Source organism: Camponotus vicinus, unplaced genomic scaffold (genome assembly GCF_025532165.1).
Source record: "Camponotus vicinus isolate PSW18456_S1 unplaced genomic scaffold, iyCamVici1.0 SCAF_13, whole genome shotgun sequence".
Lineage (NCBI taxonomy): Eukaryota > Metazoa > Arthropoda > Insecta > Hymenoptera > Formicidae > Camponotus > Camponotus vicinus.
The window spans coordinates 3,490,315-3,505,068 of record NW_028141949.1 but is presented as its reverse complement, the minus strand read 5'-3'; the positions used below and the strand labels follow the sequence as shown (position 1 = coordinate 3,505,068).

At 42.8% G+C, this 14,754-nt stretch overlaps 1 protein-coding gene across 9 annotated transcripts in view; it reads right to left on the bottom strand.

The window, feature by feature from the left end:
- Positions 1-14,754, bottom strand: part of Prosap (SH3 and multiple ankyrin repeat domains prosap) — a 118,682-nt gene that overhangs the window by 8,792 nt on the left and 95,136 nt on the right. For 6 of the 9 annotated variants that reach the window (XM_083085833.1, XM_083085839.1, XM_083085836.1 and 3 more), the window contains 9 exons: positions 10,935-11,060; positions 7,387-7,567; positions 6,686-7,005; positions 6,028-6,292; positions 2,342-3,065; positions 1,825-2,057; positions 876-1,052; positions 418-628; positions 143-344 (listed from right to left, as the gene is read on the bottom strand). In XM_083085833.1, coding sequence (XP_082941959.1) covers positions 143-344; positions 418-628; positions 876-1,052; positions 1,825-2,057; positions 2,342-3,065; positions 6,028-6,292; positions 6,686-7,005; positions 7,387-7,567; positions 10,935-11,060 — 2,439 coding nt within the window. The remainder of the gene's footprint in view (positions 1-142; positions 345-417; positions 629-875; positions 1,053-1,824; positions 2,058-2,341; positions 3,066-6,027; positions 6,293-6,685; positions 7,006-7,386; positions 7,568-10,934; positions 11,061-14,754) is intronic. The other 3 variants (XM_083085841.1, XM_083085842.1, XM_083085840.1) reach the window with 2 other exon arrangements.

The window sequence follows — 14,754 nt, the reverse complement described above, 5'->3', positions numbered from 1 at the left end:
TATATTTTTTAATTTTTTTTTCAATGATTTATCGGGGTTGAATTTTGGTTATCACTTTACTTAAATAAACAATATATCAGATATAATTTTTGTTTAGATAATTCTTATTTAAGATTAAATCAATATCCGCGAATAATCTTACTTGAATAAGAAAATCTCCTTTTCGGAGACCCGCTAGATCGGCCACACCTCCTTGATCGACATCGTCCAGATATTGTAGCGCCGGATACCTGGCAGACGGTGTTAGCTCCATCAACGGCGAAGTGGCTTTAGCGCCGCGCAACACGAACCCGAAGCCTTTTCTCGAACGGTGAAGAACAACAGTGCGAGGTTCCGACGTGACGCTAAAAATACAAAGAACGATATTGGATATCGTGGTATACGTAGAATAAGAATGTTATCGAGCGTTGAACTTACGGCTTCTTTAGTCTAGGCGCGGTAGCAAAGTATTTATGCTGCGACTCCCTGCGACCTAGAACACGATTTCGTCCGTCTCTGGCGGGCTGCGGGCCTAGAGGTATGTTTGTGTGACGCAGCCTGACTTCCTGAACGCAATGCGCGGGGAATAGACCAGTACCTTGTCCACGTAGGACCCCTTCTAGGAGGCCGCAATCGGTAGCACCGGTGACTGTTAAAAATAAAGAAACAAAAACACGCTTGCTATCAGAATAATATTTCTGGACGTTACCTACAAAACAGAAATCGAGAGAGATAGAGTGAGATGGTTGTCATTCCAAATCACAGAACACGAGGATAATTACGGAAAACACATGGAAAATCACAAAACATCGCTCGTCGCTGTCAAATCAAAGTCAACGAAGTTAGACGAGAAAGAAGAAGAGAGAGGAATACATTTGTTGAATTGCCTGGTGTACCTTCAAGGATGTCTCCTTGATTGATAGTCAGATGGCCGGTGATTCCGCTGTTGTAGCTCTCCACGCAGACAACCGTCGTACCGGGAATGGATAATGAATTGGTCGTGTCGGACTGCGAGGTTCCTACCCCGGAACTGTCGCTGATTACGTCGGATGCTGTGTCACCGAGGCTCTTGTCTAAAAATCGACAACGGTCGGATATACTCAACATGATGATGCCTCATGGATCCGCATCGCCTTACCGAGCAATAAATGTCATGCAAGAGATCGAAATCTCTTAGAAAAGACAGAGAAAGAAAAAGAGAGAGGAAGAATAGCTACCTCATAACGCTAAATAAAAACTTTAGCGCACTCTTGGCCTCAAAAAAAAGAAGAAAAAAAAATTAATTCAATTTGATTCGCCTAAAATATGCTCTACGACGGCAATAAGAGTTCTAAACATTGCCAGCCGCATTGTATTTGTCACATCGTAAGAGGCGGCCTCTAATGAATGTTAAGCGCAGCGTGTCCCTCTTCTCGAGCGAGAAGACTTCACTCAGCTCGCACGTGAAGAGGAGCCACTAAATTCGGGATCTCTAATATCCTCGGGGACATCAAAACGGAAGCATGCACGAACCATCAAAGCCAACGTCCGACTAACTCTCATCGTGTCGTTCGACCACCTTTGCGCGCCGTCGGTTTTTGGTGGTGATGGTACTACATATACACATGATGATGTTGCATTTAATAATTGTTTAATTGCTTCACACGCGACAAACTTTCGCTCAGAGGTCCGCTTCCTCATACCTTTGAGGGTAGTTGATTCGATTACCTCTCAGAGAGTATCCAGAGTATCTACGCATATTTGAGTTGATTTCTGCAGCTTGTGAATCATCAAGGAACAGACTTTCCTTACCATCGAACAGTGAGGGAAATTGAAGGGGATAGAAAGAGAAAAGAATTAGTGTACCTGTGACGATGCTGGCCGAATCCTCGCCGGACGGTTGATTGCTGCCTTCGGACAAGCTCGAACTGGCCGAGCTGAAAGGCGCTAAGCTCCTGCTGCTGGGCGACGGTGACGGCGGCATCTCCATCTGCGTTCTGTGCATATCGAGGCGGTGCTGCAGTTCGAGCCGGTGCTCTTGCAGCCTCGTCAGACCCTCCATTCTCAAGTTTGTATAATTCTCCGCGCCACTCGGCAATCTTGAAACGGTGCGTACAACTTTTAGGGTACATCGGCGATCGGTGCTTCGCGCTGATCAAAACGCTAACCAAGACACGTGGTGGCACGTGTATTTTTTATTAGTTATCCAACAAATGCGATGGTCAGATTCTGATCAGAGTGAAGCATCGGCAATCGCGAACGTACCGCGTCAATTGTCATCGCTCGTGATGACATAACTCGAGGCGTCGTTTCATTTTATTTTATTTTGCCACAGTGATCCAGTGATCGGCGACGCACGCGCGATTCTTCATCTAATGCTTACCTCGCGTTAGGCTCTCTCAAGGGATTTGGACTCTGGTACTCCGACGTTAGTCGGTGGCTGTTCTGTTCGGACGGTATTCGGTTCGGTAAGTCGTTTCTGCTCGACTCTACGGACGGTACTCTGCCGAGGCTTCCGTGATGGATCGATTCGGTCGATTGACCAACGATCGCGATTCCACCGGTGGAGGGATACTGTTCCGTGGACGGTACTCTGCTCATGCCCGCCGCGGCGGTCGGGTATTGCTCCGTGGACGGTACTCTGGTCAGCGTACTAACAGTCGGGTACTGCTCGGAGGATGGTATTCTGATCAGAGTGGCGTCGTATCGTTCGCTAGACGAGGCTCTGCTCAACACGATGCCGGACGGCGACGCGTATTTTTCCTCGGACGCAACCCGGACAAGCGTGCCGGATGACGGTGGAGGCGGAGAGTACGGTTGCTCCGTGGACGGTACTCGATTCAGGCTCGCGGCGGTAGCGTATTGCTCGGCGGACGGTACTCGCGTTATACTCGAGTACTGTTCCACAGAGATGGTTCTGGTGAGAGTACCACCAGCGGTACCACCACCGGCGCTAGACGACGCCGCCGCGTGTTGTTCGGTGGACGGTATCCTGGTGAGGGTGCCCAGATTACTCGCTGAGCAGCTGGTCGTCATCATTGTGGAAGTGCCACCGAAGGCCACCGAGCGCCGCTTCGGGTTGTAACGTGGCGGCCCTTTAAACGGTACTGGAAAATCGCAAGGGTTGCAAGGTTAAGTAAAGAAAGGATTACTTAGCCTTACAAGAGAGAAAGAGAGAGAGAGAGAGAGAGAGAAAGAAAGAGAAAGAAATAAAGAGAGAGAAAGAGACTATTCGTTGTCTTCTCAGACGAACGTCGACGCGACTCTTCAAAGATGAAACGTAAAATTGTGTCGAGCTTGCTCGTTAAAATCAAAATGCAATAGTCTGATCGCAATTTATACTGAACCCTAAACAGTGTGCATATAATTCACTTTGAAAAAAAATTTTAAAGATATATTAAAATAATTTAAAATAAAATTTACATTTGAAATGTAATAATAATTCAATCAAATTTTTTCATTTCAGTAAAAAAAAAAAGATTTTAAGTATAATTGATTAAATTCTTGTTTTGAAATCTAATAATAATTTCGCAGAAAAAGGTCACATCGGATACCGCTTGTACTGTCTAGGGTTAAAAATGATTACACATGTAAGTGTCGCGTGGTGGAACACCGGGACAATGTTTTCGTGATTGAAACGGATATCGAACAAATCACTTAATTGGCGTTGCGCGTGTTAAGTATCACGACGACCGTTTATTATCGATCGTCATTATTATCCGCCTTCTATCGAACGCGCGGGTGTGTTAGTCGCGTGGTTACACATCGTGTACATTATGTTTGCTGAAGCGAAGAGTTTTACGTTCGGGCTCTCTCTCGGAGCTCCGTTCTCCACGATCGATCTTCCGGTGTCACGAAAGATCGTCGTGCGGGATTTTTGCAAAGCGGATTTACAAGCGGTCGCTGTGTTGCACACAAGCACGCACGCACGCAGGCACGCGCGCGCGCACAATGTTACTTCACGATGATGATTATTGGCTCTCTCTCCCCGGGTAACCCCGAACAACCAGGTATTGCTCTCGTCGTTTTATCGTGCCGGCGTGTACAGGTCGTCTCAGAATCGACGGAAAGCGGATGTACGGCGTTATCCGTTGTGAGATTTGGAGTTGAAAATAAATATCGATAAACATTATTGTTTAATTCAAAGTTTAATTCGAGGTGGCAATTTTGTTCGAATGGGATTTTAATTTTCGTGATTCAATTGTCAGAAATGTCACGTGTATATTTGAAATTTGGAAGTTTGTTAAGGGAACGTGAAATGAAATTTTTCACCGGAAATAACGCGCTAGGTGTGCAGTTTCGCCAATTCCGGGACATTCTGTACAGACGGAAAAGCGGTAGAAAGCCACACACGCAAGGATAACGACTTCATCCTCGTTCCGTTGTATCCGTTTTGTGCGATACAATGTGCTCGAGATTATACGGGTAAGTCTCGTCGGAATACGTCATGTGCACAAACGATCGACGTCGCCGTCACTAGATCGTCGGAACATGTGTTTCTTCGGATTCTCCCTCAGCCTCCACAGACTCCGACGATCCGTGAGGCCACGTGGATTCACAACGTATCTCGAACTACCAAACATTTTACTAGTCAAGACATTCTTGCACAAATTCAATACTGCCAGAGAATAAATATCAATGTCGCGTGAAGATATTTTTCACTTATTAATAAGCAAGAACTTTCTTCTGTCAAAAGTCAACTTATTTTTAACGCGCAATTATAAATAAAAAGAAGATATAGAAATCAGAGGCAAGTCCATATGTGACTTTTAATTTTTTGAAATTGAAATTTTATTTATATACAATGAATTTTTAAGTCTGAAATTTATTTATTCGAGAAATCGAGACTCGATGACATCTTGTAACGCGAATCTGGCAGCACTGATCCATTCGACAGTGAATCAAAGATACAGTACCATTAGTTACTGGAAAGCACAATCTATCAAGAGGTAGTGTCCTTACTTCTCCTCGGTATCACAAATGTACTCGACGTCATATACACGACCATCACCACCAAAAATTCCCATGACATGATTGTAAAATTCCTTTACGTTACTCGCACAGTACAGACACAAGTAGATAGATAGGTACATTGACATACGTACGTCACACTCACAACCCATCTTGAGTTATATATACACAATTCCAGAGAGGTACCCTCTATAAGTAACTACGTACGAGAAAGGAGCTACCTATCTAACGTCTACTTCTATATTATATACGAGAAGAACAGCGTGCAACATGCTCATGCCATGCTCGGCTCTACAATCATGCAATATAAAATGCCTACATCGTAATTTCTAAGCCACGATCTCGTTCGTTATCAGAGATAAACTCTGTTAACTTTGTTACGTCACACACCATCGCGGCCACGTGCGATTTTTTTATTTAACAAACGATACCAAATGAGATATCGTAGATATTAGACTCGGAATATGGGACGAGATATCGCCGATAAACAGCGATTATTAAAAGCTCTCGATAAGTTATTTCAACTTTGATTTCTCGATTTTTATATCAGAATATTATACGAGAAAGATCGCGAAACCTTTGCCGCTGAATCTTGATGTCCTTCCGTCTGATTAGCGATCTTTAACTTATTTAATAAACAGCAGACACGTTCGCAAATAGAGGATTAGAATCGGACAGTCACGTTGATCAGCCGTCGCGGGTGTGGCGAATGAATATGGAGAAACCTCGACGAGAGTAATGAGATTACGGTTATCCGTCTTCCGAGCCCGTTCGTCCCATTCGTGATCCCGGAAGGACCGATCGACCGGCGCCGCGTTATCATCGTTGCGCGAGCAAGGGTCGTCGAGAGCGACGGAACAATGTCCGGAGAGAGAAGCAAGAACGCAGAAACGGGGGGCGCGAGGGGGAGGGAAACGAGAGGAAGAAGATCGTCAACGTCTGTCGTTTATTCTTGCAACATCATGCCTCTCCAAGCGAGTTTCCTGCGCCCGGATCCTCGCGCCCCCGCGTTCCTCTCCCCATCTCTTCCCCCCTTCCTCATCGCGAAGTCCGCGAGTTTTATGATTTTTGACATTTCGTGCGACGTTCATAACTCACCGACTTCCTCCGGTTGATAGTTCTTGATGACTTCGGCGAGTTCCATGTTGCCGGCGATCACGGCGACTTGGTACGGCGTTTGGTTCGCATAGTTGAGCGCGTCCTTCTGCGCGCCCCTGAAGAGTAGCTGACGTATGCACGAGGCGTCCGTGTTATTCACCGCGCACACGTGCAACGGCGTGTTACCGGACGCGTTGCGCGCATTCATGTCAGCGCCGTAGAAAAGCAGGTGGTCCAGATGCTGTACGAGATTGTTGCGACACGCCTGCGGGCATACGACGCGAGTAGGCGGATATTAGTCGCAGAAATCATTCAACGTATCGTTCAATTGCATTCTTCGCAATTAATCCAAACATTCGAATATTTTTTTATGAGGGAATTTGTGAATGAAATAGCAAAATTTCGCTTTATCAAGAAATAACGAGTTTAGAAAGAAAATATATACGAATTCTGATATTTTTAAAATAGAATTAAAAAATATATACTGGTTGTTTAACTTTCATTAAAAAATAAGGAAATGAAGACCAAGTCTTTTTTTCATCAAGAGATTCATGCTTTATAAAAATATTCGCGACATGATTTTTTTATACTCTTAATTTTTCTTAATTTTTCATTATTTCTATAACACAGAAAATCTGTGAAAAAAACAAATAAGAACCTGATGAACTTCCTGCCAGCCCTGGAGGTCCTGCGCTCCTATTGTCGCGTGATCGTGAAGCAACGTCTCGCAGAGCATCGGATCGGTCTTGTGAATAACGCTATAGTAGAGCGGCGTCAGGCCCTTCGTATCCTTGTAGTTCGGGCTGGCGCCCAACTCCAATAGAGTTTTCACCGCTTCCAGACTGTTTCGTTCGACGGCACGATGCATCGCCGTTAGACCCTCCTTCGTTCGATAGTCCAATAAAGCGCCTCCATTGACTAACGCAATTATAACTTTCGACGGTTTTTTCAAGGTAGTTGCCAATGTCAACGGCGTCTCTGAAAAGAGAATAAAAAAAATTTTTTTATTTTCATAACCGCGAAAATAAATTCGCAATATTTTTCTTCAGCATCAAGAGACAAAAAAAATATTGCTCTTTTGTAATTTATATTATTTTTGTATATTGAAAATATACCAAACTTTGGGATTCGTAAAATGTTACCAACTCCCGTGCGATAAAATGATTACACAAATTTATTTTAAAATAAAAAAAATTGAATTTTTAAAATTGAATATTTAAAATTGAATTATTTAAAATAAATTAATTGTTTTAAATATTTTAGAATGAGTCGGCAGTTGATGAAAATCACGCTGCGCGACTATACGAGTTGGGTTGTTTTAGCAATTTTCATGCAGCTGCAATTGCGTACGCGAATTACCTCCCGTTTCCTGACAGTGGAAGTTAGGATCCAATCCCTTGCTGCACATCTTCGCGATCTTCTCGACCTGACTGCTCTGCACATAATCCAGTAACCTCCGCAAATTCGTCCTGGTATGCATAGCCTTGAGCTGTTTCTCATCCAAATGCAGCATCTTGTACACCCGCCTCTTATATTTGAGCTGGAATTTATTTGAGAATAATGACACTTGTGTACTCTCGAGACGCGTCGTTACGATTATTATTACAGAACGGCGCTTCGCTTTCCATCATGTAAAAGCATGAAATTCATCCTTCGGCGAGCTAATTATTTCCATATTATACGGCGATGTAGCGGCTTGAATAAAATCATAAATTATGCGGCGAAGTAAGATATATCCACAGAGATATTTAGCTCCGACTCTGATCGTCGCGTGCAATTTGTCGCGGTATAGATTTGCAGTAGCTCCGTACAGTACTTATGCAAATACATCGCGAGAGAGCGCCAAGCGTGGCTATCGTTATCGTTAAGTATATCTCATCGACGGAGATCGTCTCACCTCGACGGCTATATAATTGCCGTTTCTTATAATCTACTGCACACGAATACGTTCGTCACGCGCATTTCTCCGTTATCGATGAATACGCAATAAACCGGACGTGACATAAGATGCGTAAAGCACTGAAGAGGCTCCGCCTTCAGGAAATTGAATCCGACTACCCTCCGCTTTTTCTTTCATCGAAAATTCAATCTGAAGCCATCCTCTCATCTCCCCCCATCTTTCTTATATTATACATCTTTCGCAGATTGTAATAAAATTTTTATTAGACAAAAGCTATATCCGGAAATTAATAATGAAGCACGATTCTCTTTTTATTTATTCGCGTTTCTGACGTTTAATTTCCCGAGATTTTCTCTCCTCTGTGAAATATCCATGAAAATTTCAATTTAATATTTAATTTAATTTATATACAAGCTACAAGTTGAAGGCTAAATTTTCAGCTTCCATTTAACCGCGGACTCTCTTTCGTTGGAATTGCACTGTAAAAAAGATGTCGCGGAAGGAATTACGTCCCGTCGCGCGATTTCTTTTCCAAGATGACCGCGTGGCCGCGTTACAAGCAATAAATAATAATAGCGCGATATAAAGACTACTATGCCGATGCGCACGATAATGCTGGATGCTTAAGTGCATCGCGCTGCCATCATCAGATTAGGCTTTATCGCGTTGCGAACACGATCTAACGGTGTTGCTTATACGAAGGAAGAGGGTTATCGAGCGAATTTTGCGGGTGAAAAATGAAAATTGGGAAAACGCGAGGGCGTTATTAAATTTTATCACAAAGATTCTTGTTTACCCTTTAAAGAGAAACGACGGAATGTCAATATATATGGAGTAGATAAAAAAAAAACAATTACAGGGAAGCTTCAACGCAAGTCTTTTCTCTTCTTTTGTATCGAGCGAATTCTATCTCTCAGCTGGATGAAAACGGGGGATTACGCATAACGCTGATCTTGAATGGATCGCGACGAGCGTGTTTGACAATTAATTATTCTCCACCGCGCGCTCTCGCGACTGACAGCCATCGCCGACAGGCAACTGTCAATTTTCACTTTTCATTCATGTATTCTCGTATTCGCCAAAGTGGTTCGTCTCGCCTCCTGTCCCGGATTGTTCGACGATACGTAACTCGTGCAAAATGAATGGCTCGTCAGGTGATCAAAGAAACTGAATCGAAGCGACCCTGAAATCGACCTCGTCCGACTACGGCGCTTTCGTGACGAAAGCGGGTCTGAGATTGACAGGGAAGGGGGATTCGATTATTGTAATAAGAAAGCTTTGTTGGCAGAAGCCTGATATTACCGGCGAAATACCAGCGATTTAGACGCGAAGTTCATTTCGTATTCATCCCCGATAATAATGTCCCGGCGCGTCTTAATGTATGAGTAGCCTCTTATTGGATATCGTTCTCGTTTACTCGGTAAAGAAATCTTCTCCGAATAATTTTATTCCCATCGCGTATTATAAATAAGGAAAACTAAAATAAAATATAATCTTAGTTTTCGCTCAGCTTATATCTTTAAAGAACCTGTTTTTCTACTATACTCTACATTTACATATATTTAATTCTCAACTTTAAATGCCTTACTTAATTTAATCAGGTTGCCATGTAATATTAAAAGAGAGTCGTGTTATAAAATATTTATATATTACAAGAAGTTTGTTATCATTGATTATTTTATTAAATTATATCATACCTTGTCATTTCAGAAATGCCGATATTAATAACAAGCAAATTTGCGAAACGTGATATCCCATAAGAAACCGTCTCTATGTCCCCGTCTCTATGTTTGCGAAGAGAATAAAAGTCTCGTAAGGAGGATATTATGTGTGCTCAGGCTTTTGCGACACATCTCTCCGCAGAGTTTTCAAAACCACGAGGCCCCATTGTCCGACGAGGGATCCCGCTGACAGGCGTTTGTTAAACGCAAGTTTTTCGTCGACGGAGCCCCATATAATTTGTAACTCGTGCGAGGTGAATGCGGCTTAAAGACGATTCAAAGAAGCTGTGTATGAGTCAGCCGTCCCTGAAAGTGAATCTCCCGCAACGAAGCGGAGACGTGCAGCTGGCAGGGTGGAACCAACCGGGATCGGGAGACCGGCCGAGGAAGAAGAAGAAGAAGAAGAAGAAAAGAAGGAGAAAGACGAAGGCGACGAGGTGGATGGGCGATGAGAACTATCACTGGTTACGCAAGAAAACCGCGGGACAGGATCCAGATCTCGTTAACCCGGGACCGAATTATTTGTTTTTCGCGAATCCCCGTTTTAACAGTCATCGCGCGACCCGAGATGCGCGATTCGCTACACTACGGAGTGATTTATGTGCAGTAGGGATAGCGAGGATCATCGCGATGATTAATTACGTAATACGTACTACCGCGACCTTCTCTTCTCGTTGCGTTACGTATATCGTTTCGACTCGAAATTGAAGATAACATAAAGAAGAGAACTGCTACATACATCTTCCTGAAAACATCGCGCGCGCGTAATATTGAATAAAATTCTGTCAAAGCCAATAATATATTGTCGTAGGAAATTGCCAGTATCATTTATGGAAGTGTCTTTGCTTCTTAAAAAAAGAAATAAGTAAAAAATACTGTAAAAGTATTGTTTTCATATTCTTTCTAAAATATTATTTGTAATATTTTTGACAATTAAATGACAAATAGCATCTTCTGTACAATATAACATCTTCTCTATTCAACTGAGAAATATAATTGAATAACTCAGAAACGTATGACGTAACTAAATCCTATCAGGCGTAAAGTGGGTCTGCTGACAGCTTTAATGTACACGCGAGGAAGCTACTTAACCCTTCCGCTACTAAAACGGGAAGCCTTTGCCATGCGTTAAAACCGACAATATAGCCGTGCGAATGGAATAAACATCCCTGTATTGTTATAATAACGAACGAAATTAGCATGATCGAATGTGAAAATGATTCCGATTGTGAGGATTGAAAGGACTTTACAGAAATAAGGAAAATAAGAAGAGCGTCTTTCCATACCTCCAAGTACCCGACAGGTCCATTGAATGGATAATCGCCGAGGCGGCGTTCCTCGTCCAGGAATTTCCCGGCTTTTCCATTCACCGGCGGACAGAAGAGGCCGTAATTGAAGCTCTCCTTCAGCTCCTGCAAGGCATGAAATTTTAATATTAAAGCAAGGGTGAATCGCGCGAAAAAGGATCAAAGCGACCCGCCACCTCCACTTTTCCGTACGATACATGCAACAATAACGCACGCTGTATCGGGGATCGTTCCGGAGTAAGCTTCAAGCCTAGGATTTCTAAGTCGATTCGCAAGGAAAAGCCATTCTTTTCCAATTATCGTCATGCTCATATTTGATAATTGGAGGGACTTGATACAATTGCATAATACTTATATTACACGTCGCGCACTCATAATATGCACATGACGCAAAATGTTAATATAATTAACGTCGCTAATCTTTGCTTCACGAAACGTAAATTAAGATAAAGACGCTATTAATGAGCTTGAAATTTATTTGGATTTTGCGAGAATTAATAATATTAAACTTACCATTCTATTTAATCCTGTAGTGCATAATTTTTTCTTTTTTTAATAATTATATAAAATAATTACATATATATACATTTTTTTTAAATAATCATACAAGATCATAAAAAATAATTTTAGATATATATATACACACATATTAATTTTATATATATATATAAATTTATACATATTTAATATGTACCTACTTTAAAGAAATATTTTTTCTAAAAACATTGAGATCTTTTAATAGCATCTGAAGACTGCGAATCATTTTGGATCTTTTCTACAAATTGCTGTTGTTAGATCAATGTCTTTGGTATTCATAGGCAGTACGAATAATAAACGAACTACACTTTGTCTATGAATACCAAACGAGGACCGAGGAAAATCAATTCCCGATTGCGTTAACAATATTCGCGACGATCGACGGCACCGGCGGAGAGCACTCTCTCTCTCGCGATATTATAATATTTAGCGGGTAACGACTCGAGATAGGCAAAAAGAGCGACGGCGAGGAGTAACAACGCGTGCCAAGTACACTCGAGAACCGCGCATTATCACCATATACTCCGCTTATGCCATGCGAAAGATCGGCGACGATGCGAAAGAAGACAGCCGCGCCAACCCGACAATCATGGCAACAATAGCCAAGAGTGCAACACGTGCCAAATTAAAGGCTTCGTACAAGGAAAAAAAGAGAAAAAAATTGTGGGTCTCCGTATCTCGTCTTATATCGATGGGCGGAAAGATGCGGTCGACCATGGGAAAGCCGCGAAAAAAAAGAAAACAGCTGACATGTCGTCGAAAACGGACGTGAACGTTTAGCGGCAGATGTGCCTCAACGTTTTTTTCTTACGTCACAAAAAACATCGATCTAAAAGTGCCTTCGGTAAGCGGTTTTACGAATGAAAAACTATATTATCGAAAGATATATATCTAAAAATGTAATCTATCATTTATACGCATTTATTCCGTAAACACATACACGCTTGTTTGAAATTTTAAGTGGATAATGTATGTTTGTGTCTAGGATAAGCGGCGCAACGGGATTTCTAGGGCATTCTAGGACAGATTATAAAAGGCGGTTGGTACTTCCGTCGCTTTTAAAGGTTTCGTCTGACCGCATTCGGCGCGCTTTTCTCAAGGCTCGTATTTACGAGTGATATAACGTCCTCATTTCGCTCCTCGTTCGCTAAGCCGATTCAATGACATGTCCGTGACACGCTCGCTAGTGGTTTTCTTCGTTATGCAAAGCTTCGTCGCGTGTCGTTAAAATTGAGATTTGCAACGCATATGAATAAAGAGATGGAAATGAAGAGGCCTTGCGTCAGCGAAGTTCATCTATTTTAACGAGCGTCCATCTACTCGCTTTTATAGGATAAATTAGTTTCTTCTATTTTCATCTATGTTGGAATAAAATTGCTTTTTTCGAAAAAAAATATCCTATTTCTCACAATGATTATGAAACATAACGTTGTATTCGCATATGAAAGAATAGCACGAGGCAAATAAATTAAATCAAAAGAAACGCTTGATTTTTGTAGAAACCGAGGATCGCGCCTTCCCCTTTGATTTATCGAGATCACGAGTATAATCCTCTAACCATAACTTCTCTAATCGACATAAATTGAGTAAGACGAAACCATAATTTCGCGCGGTAAAACCGAAAGAAAATTTACTGAAAGATGTTCATTCTCTGATCTCGCTCGTCCCCGTCACTCACGTCATCCCGGACAAAAATGAAGCAGTCCTGCCAAACCGGCGCTCCTACTCTAATTAGTGCCGCGGTAATTGCTTCATAAAGTCCCAAGAGGCGGCATAATCGCACCATAGCGAAACGTGCTTCGAGTTTCTTCGATTACCAGGGGAACGGACGAGAGGCAAGGTCGTATAGGGACCGAGAGCGTGGAAAAAGTCAATGATCAACGATTAAAGTAGAATCGAGTAGAATTGATTACCATTATCATCTTGCCTCGCTCGTAACCTTTTTCGCGAGTCATAAAGAATCCTTCGGTTCCTTCGAAGGGCGTAAGTCTCGAGGACTCGATTCTCATTCCGTCGAATAAATTCCCCCGCAATCTCTCTTGCATTTCCTTCAAGCAGATTTTTCCGAGATTCTTTTCACCATAAATTTCTGACAAGAGACATATAAGCTCTTTCTCCAGATTCTTCGACCTCAGAGATATAACTGTTTCACGTAGCTCTTACAAATCTTTGCGGAAAACTTATCGAGCGTCCGCGAAAATGCATTCGATAAAAGCACGGGCGCATTTTTCCGCTTTTCATGCTGCGACCGAGAAGAGGGTCGCCGCGTTAAACGGCGAGAACCTTTTGTACGGCCCTGTATATGGGAGAATAATGGCCGAACCGTGTCTCAATCGTGCTTTATGGGATGTAATTGCGGTCTGGCGAGGGGGGACCGGCCACGCCGATGTTTAAGCTCGGTCCGGCCAGCGCCCGCGCTCGCATACGAGCAAGGCGGATAGGAGCGTTACGGTTTTAACCTTCGCAACGAAGCACGAAACGAGTTTTCGTCCTCGCTCGGCGCCGCGCAGCATCATCGTGCGGCCGATCGTCATTGTCTCGTCGTCGATTCCACGCGAATTTTGCCCCTCTCGCGACATTCTTAATCAAACGTGTTTGCGGAAACTCTAATCACGAGAATCGCGGGAAAGTAAGATAAAACCGAACGATCGAGTTCGAGATACATCCTGTTTCAGAGAAAAGTATCTTATGTTTCCCCGAGAAAAAAAATTAAAAGGCGTTCGGTCTGAAAATTTAGTTAGCCAACTTCTCTTTCCTTCTTTGTTTTTATTATCTCTATTTCTTATAAAATTAAATTGTAATTTAGACGATAAAAATGTCTGATAAATTGATCCAGCTAGTAGAGACTTTACCGTGCTTTTCACTAATCTCTGGTTCGTACGACGCGACGACAACACGACGACTTACGATCGCGCACGTATGGCGCAAAAAAGCGGTAGGCGGCGAAAGACGGAGGCAAAGATAGACAGAGGGACAGTGGACAGGAGAGGGTGGATGACCGGCACAAAGGCGAGATGGAATCAGACGTCGTATTGGACATAGCATCGGCGTTAAACGAGAAGAATACGACCCATAAAATTTCGATTTACGCTCCGAAGAGACAAAGAGAAAGGGAAAAGGGCAGGATCGCCGTAGCGGAATACGAAATCAAATTACCGAGGTGCATCGAAAAAAGCAGCCATCGAAAGTTTAACGGCGGTTCTTTGGACTCGCGTCTGTTGGCTTATGTCGTTTATATGCGCCACAAAAGTACTTGGAGTAA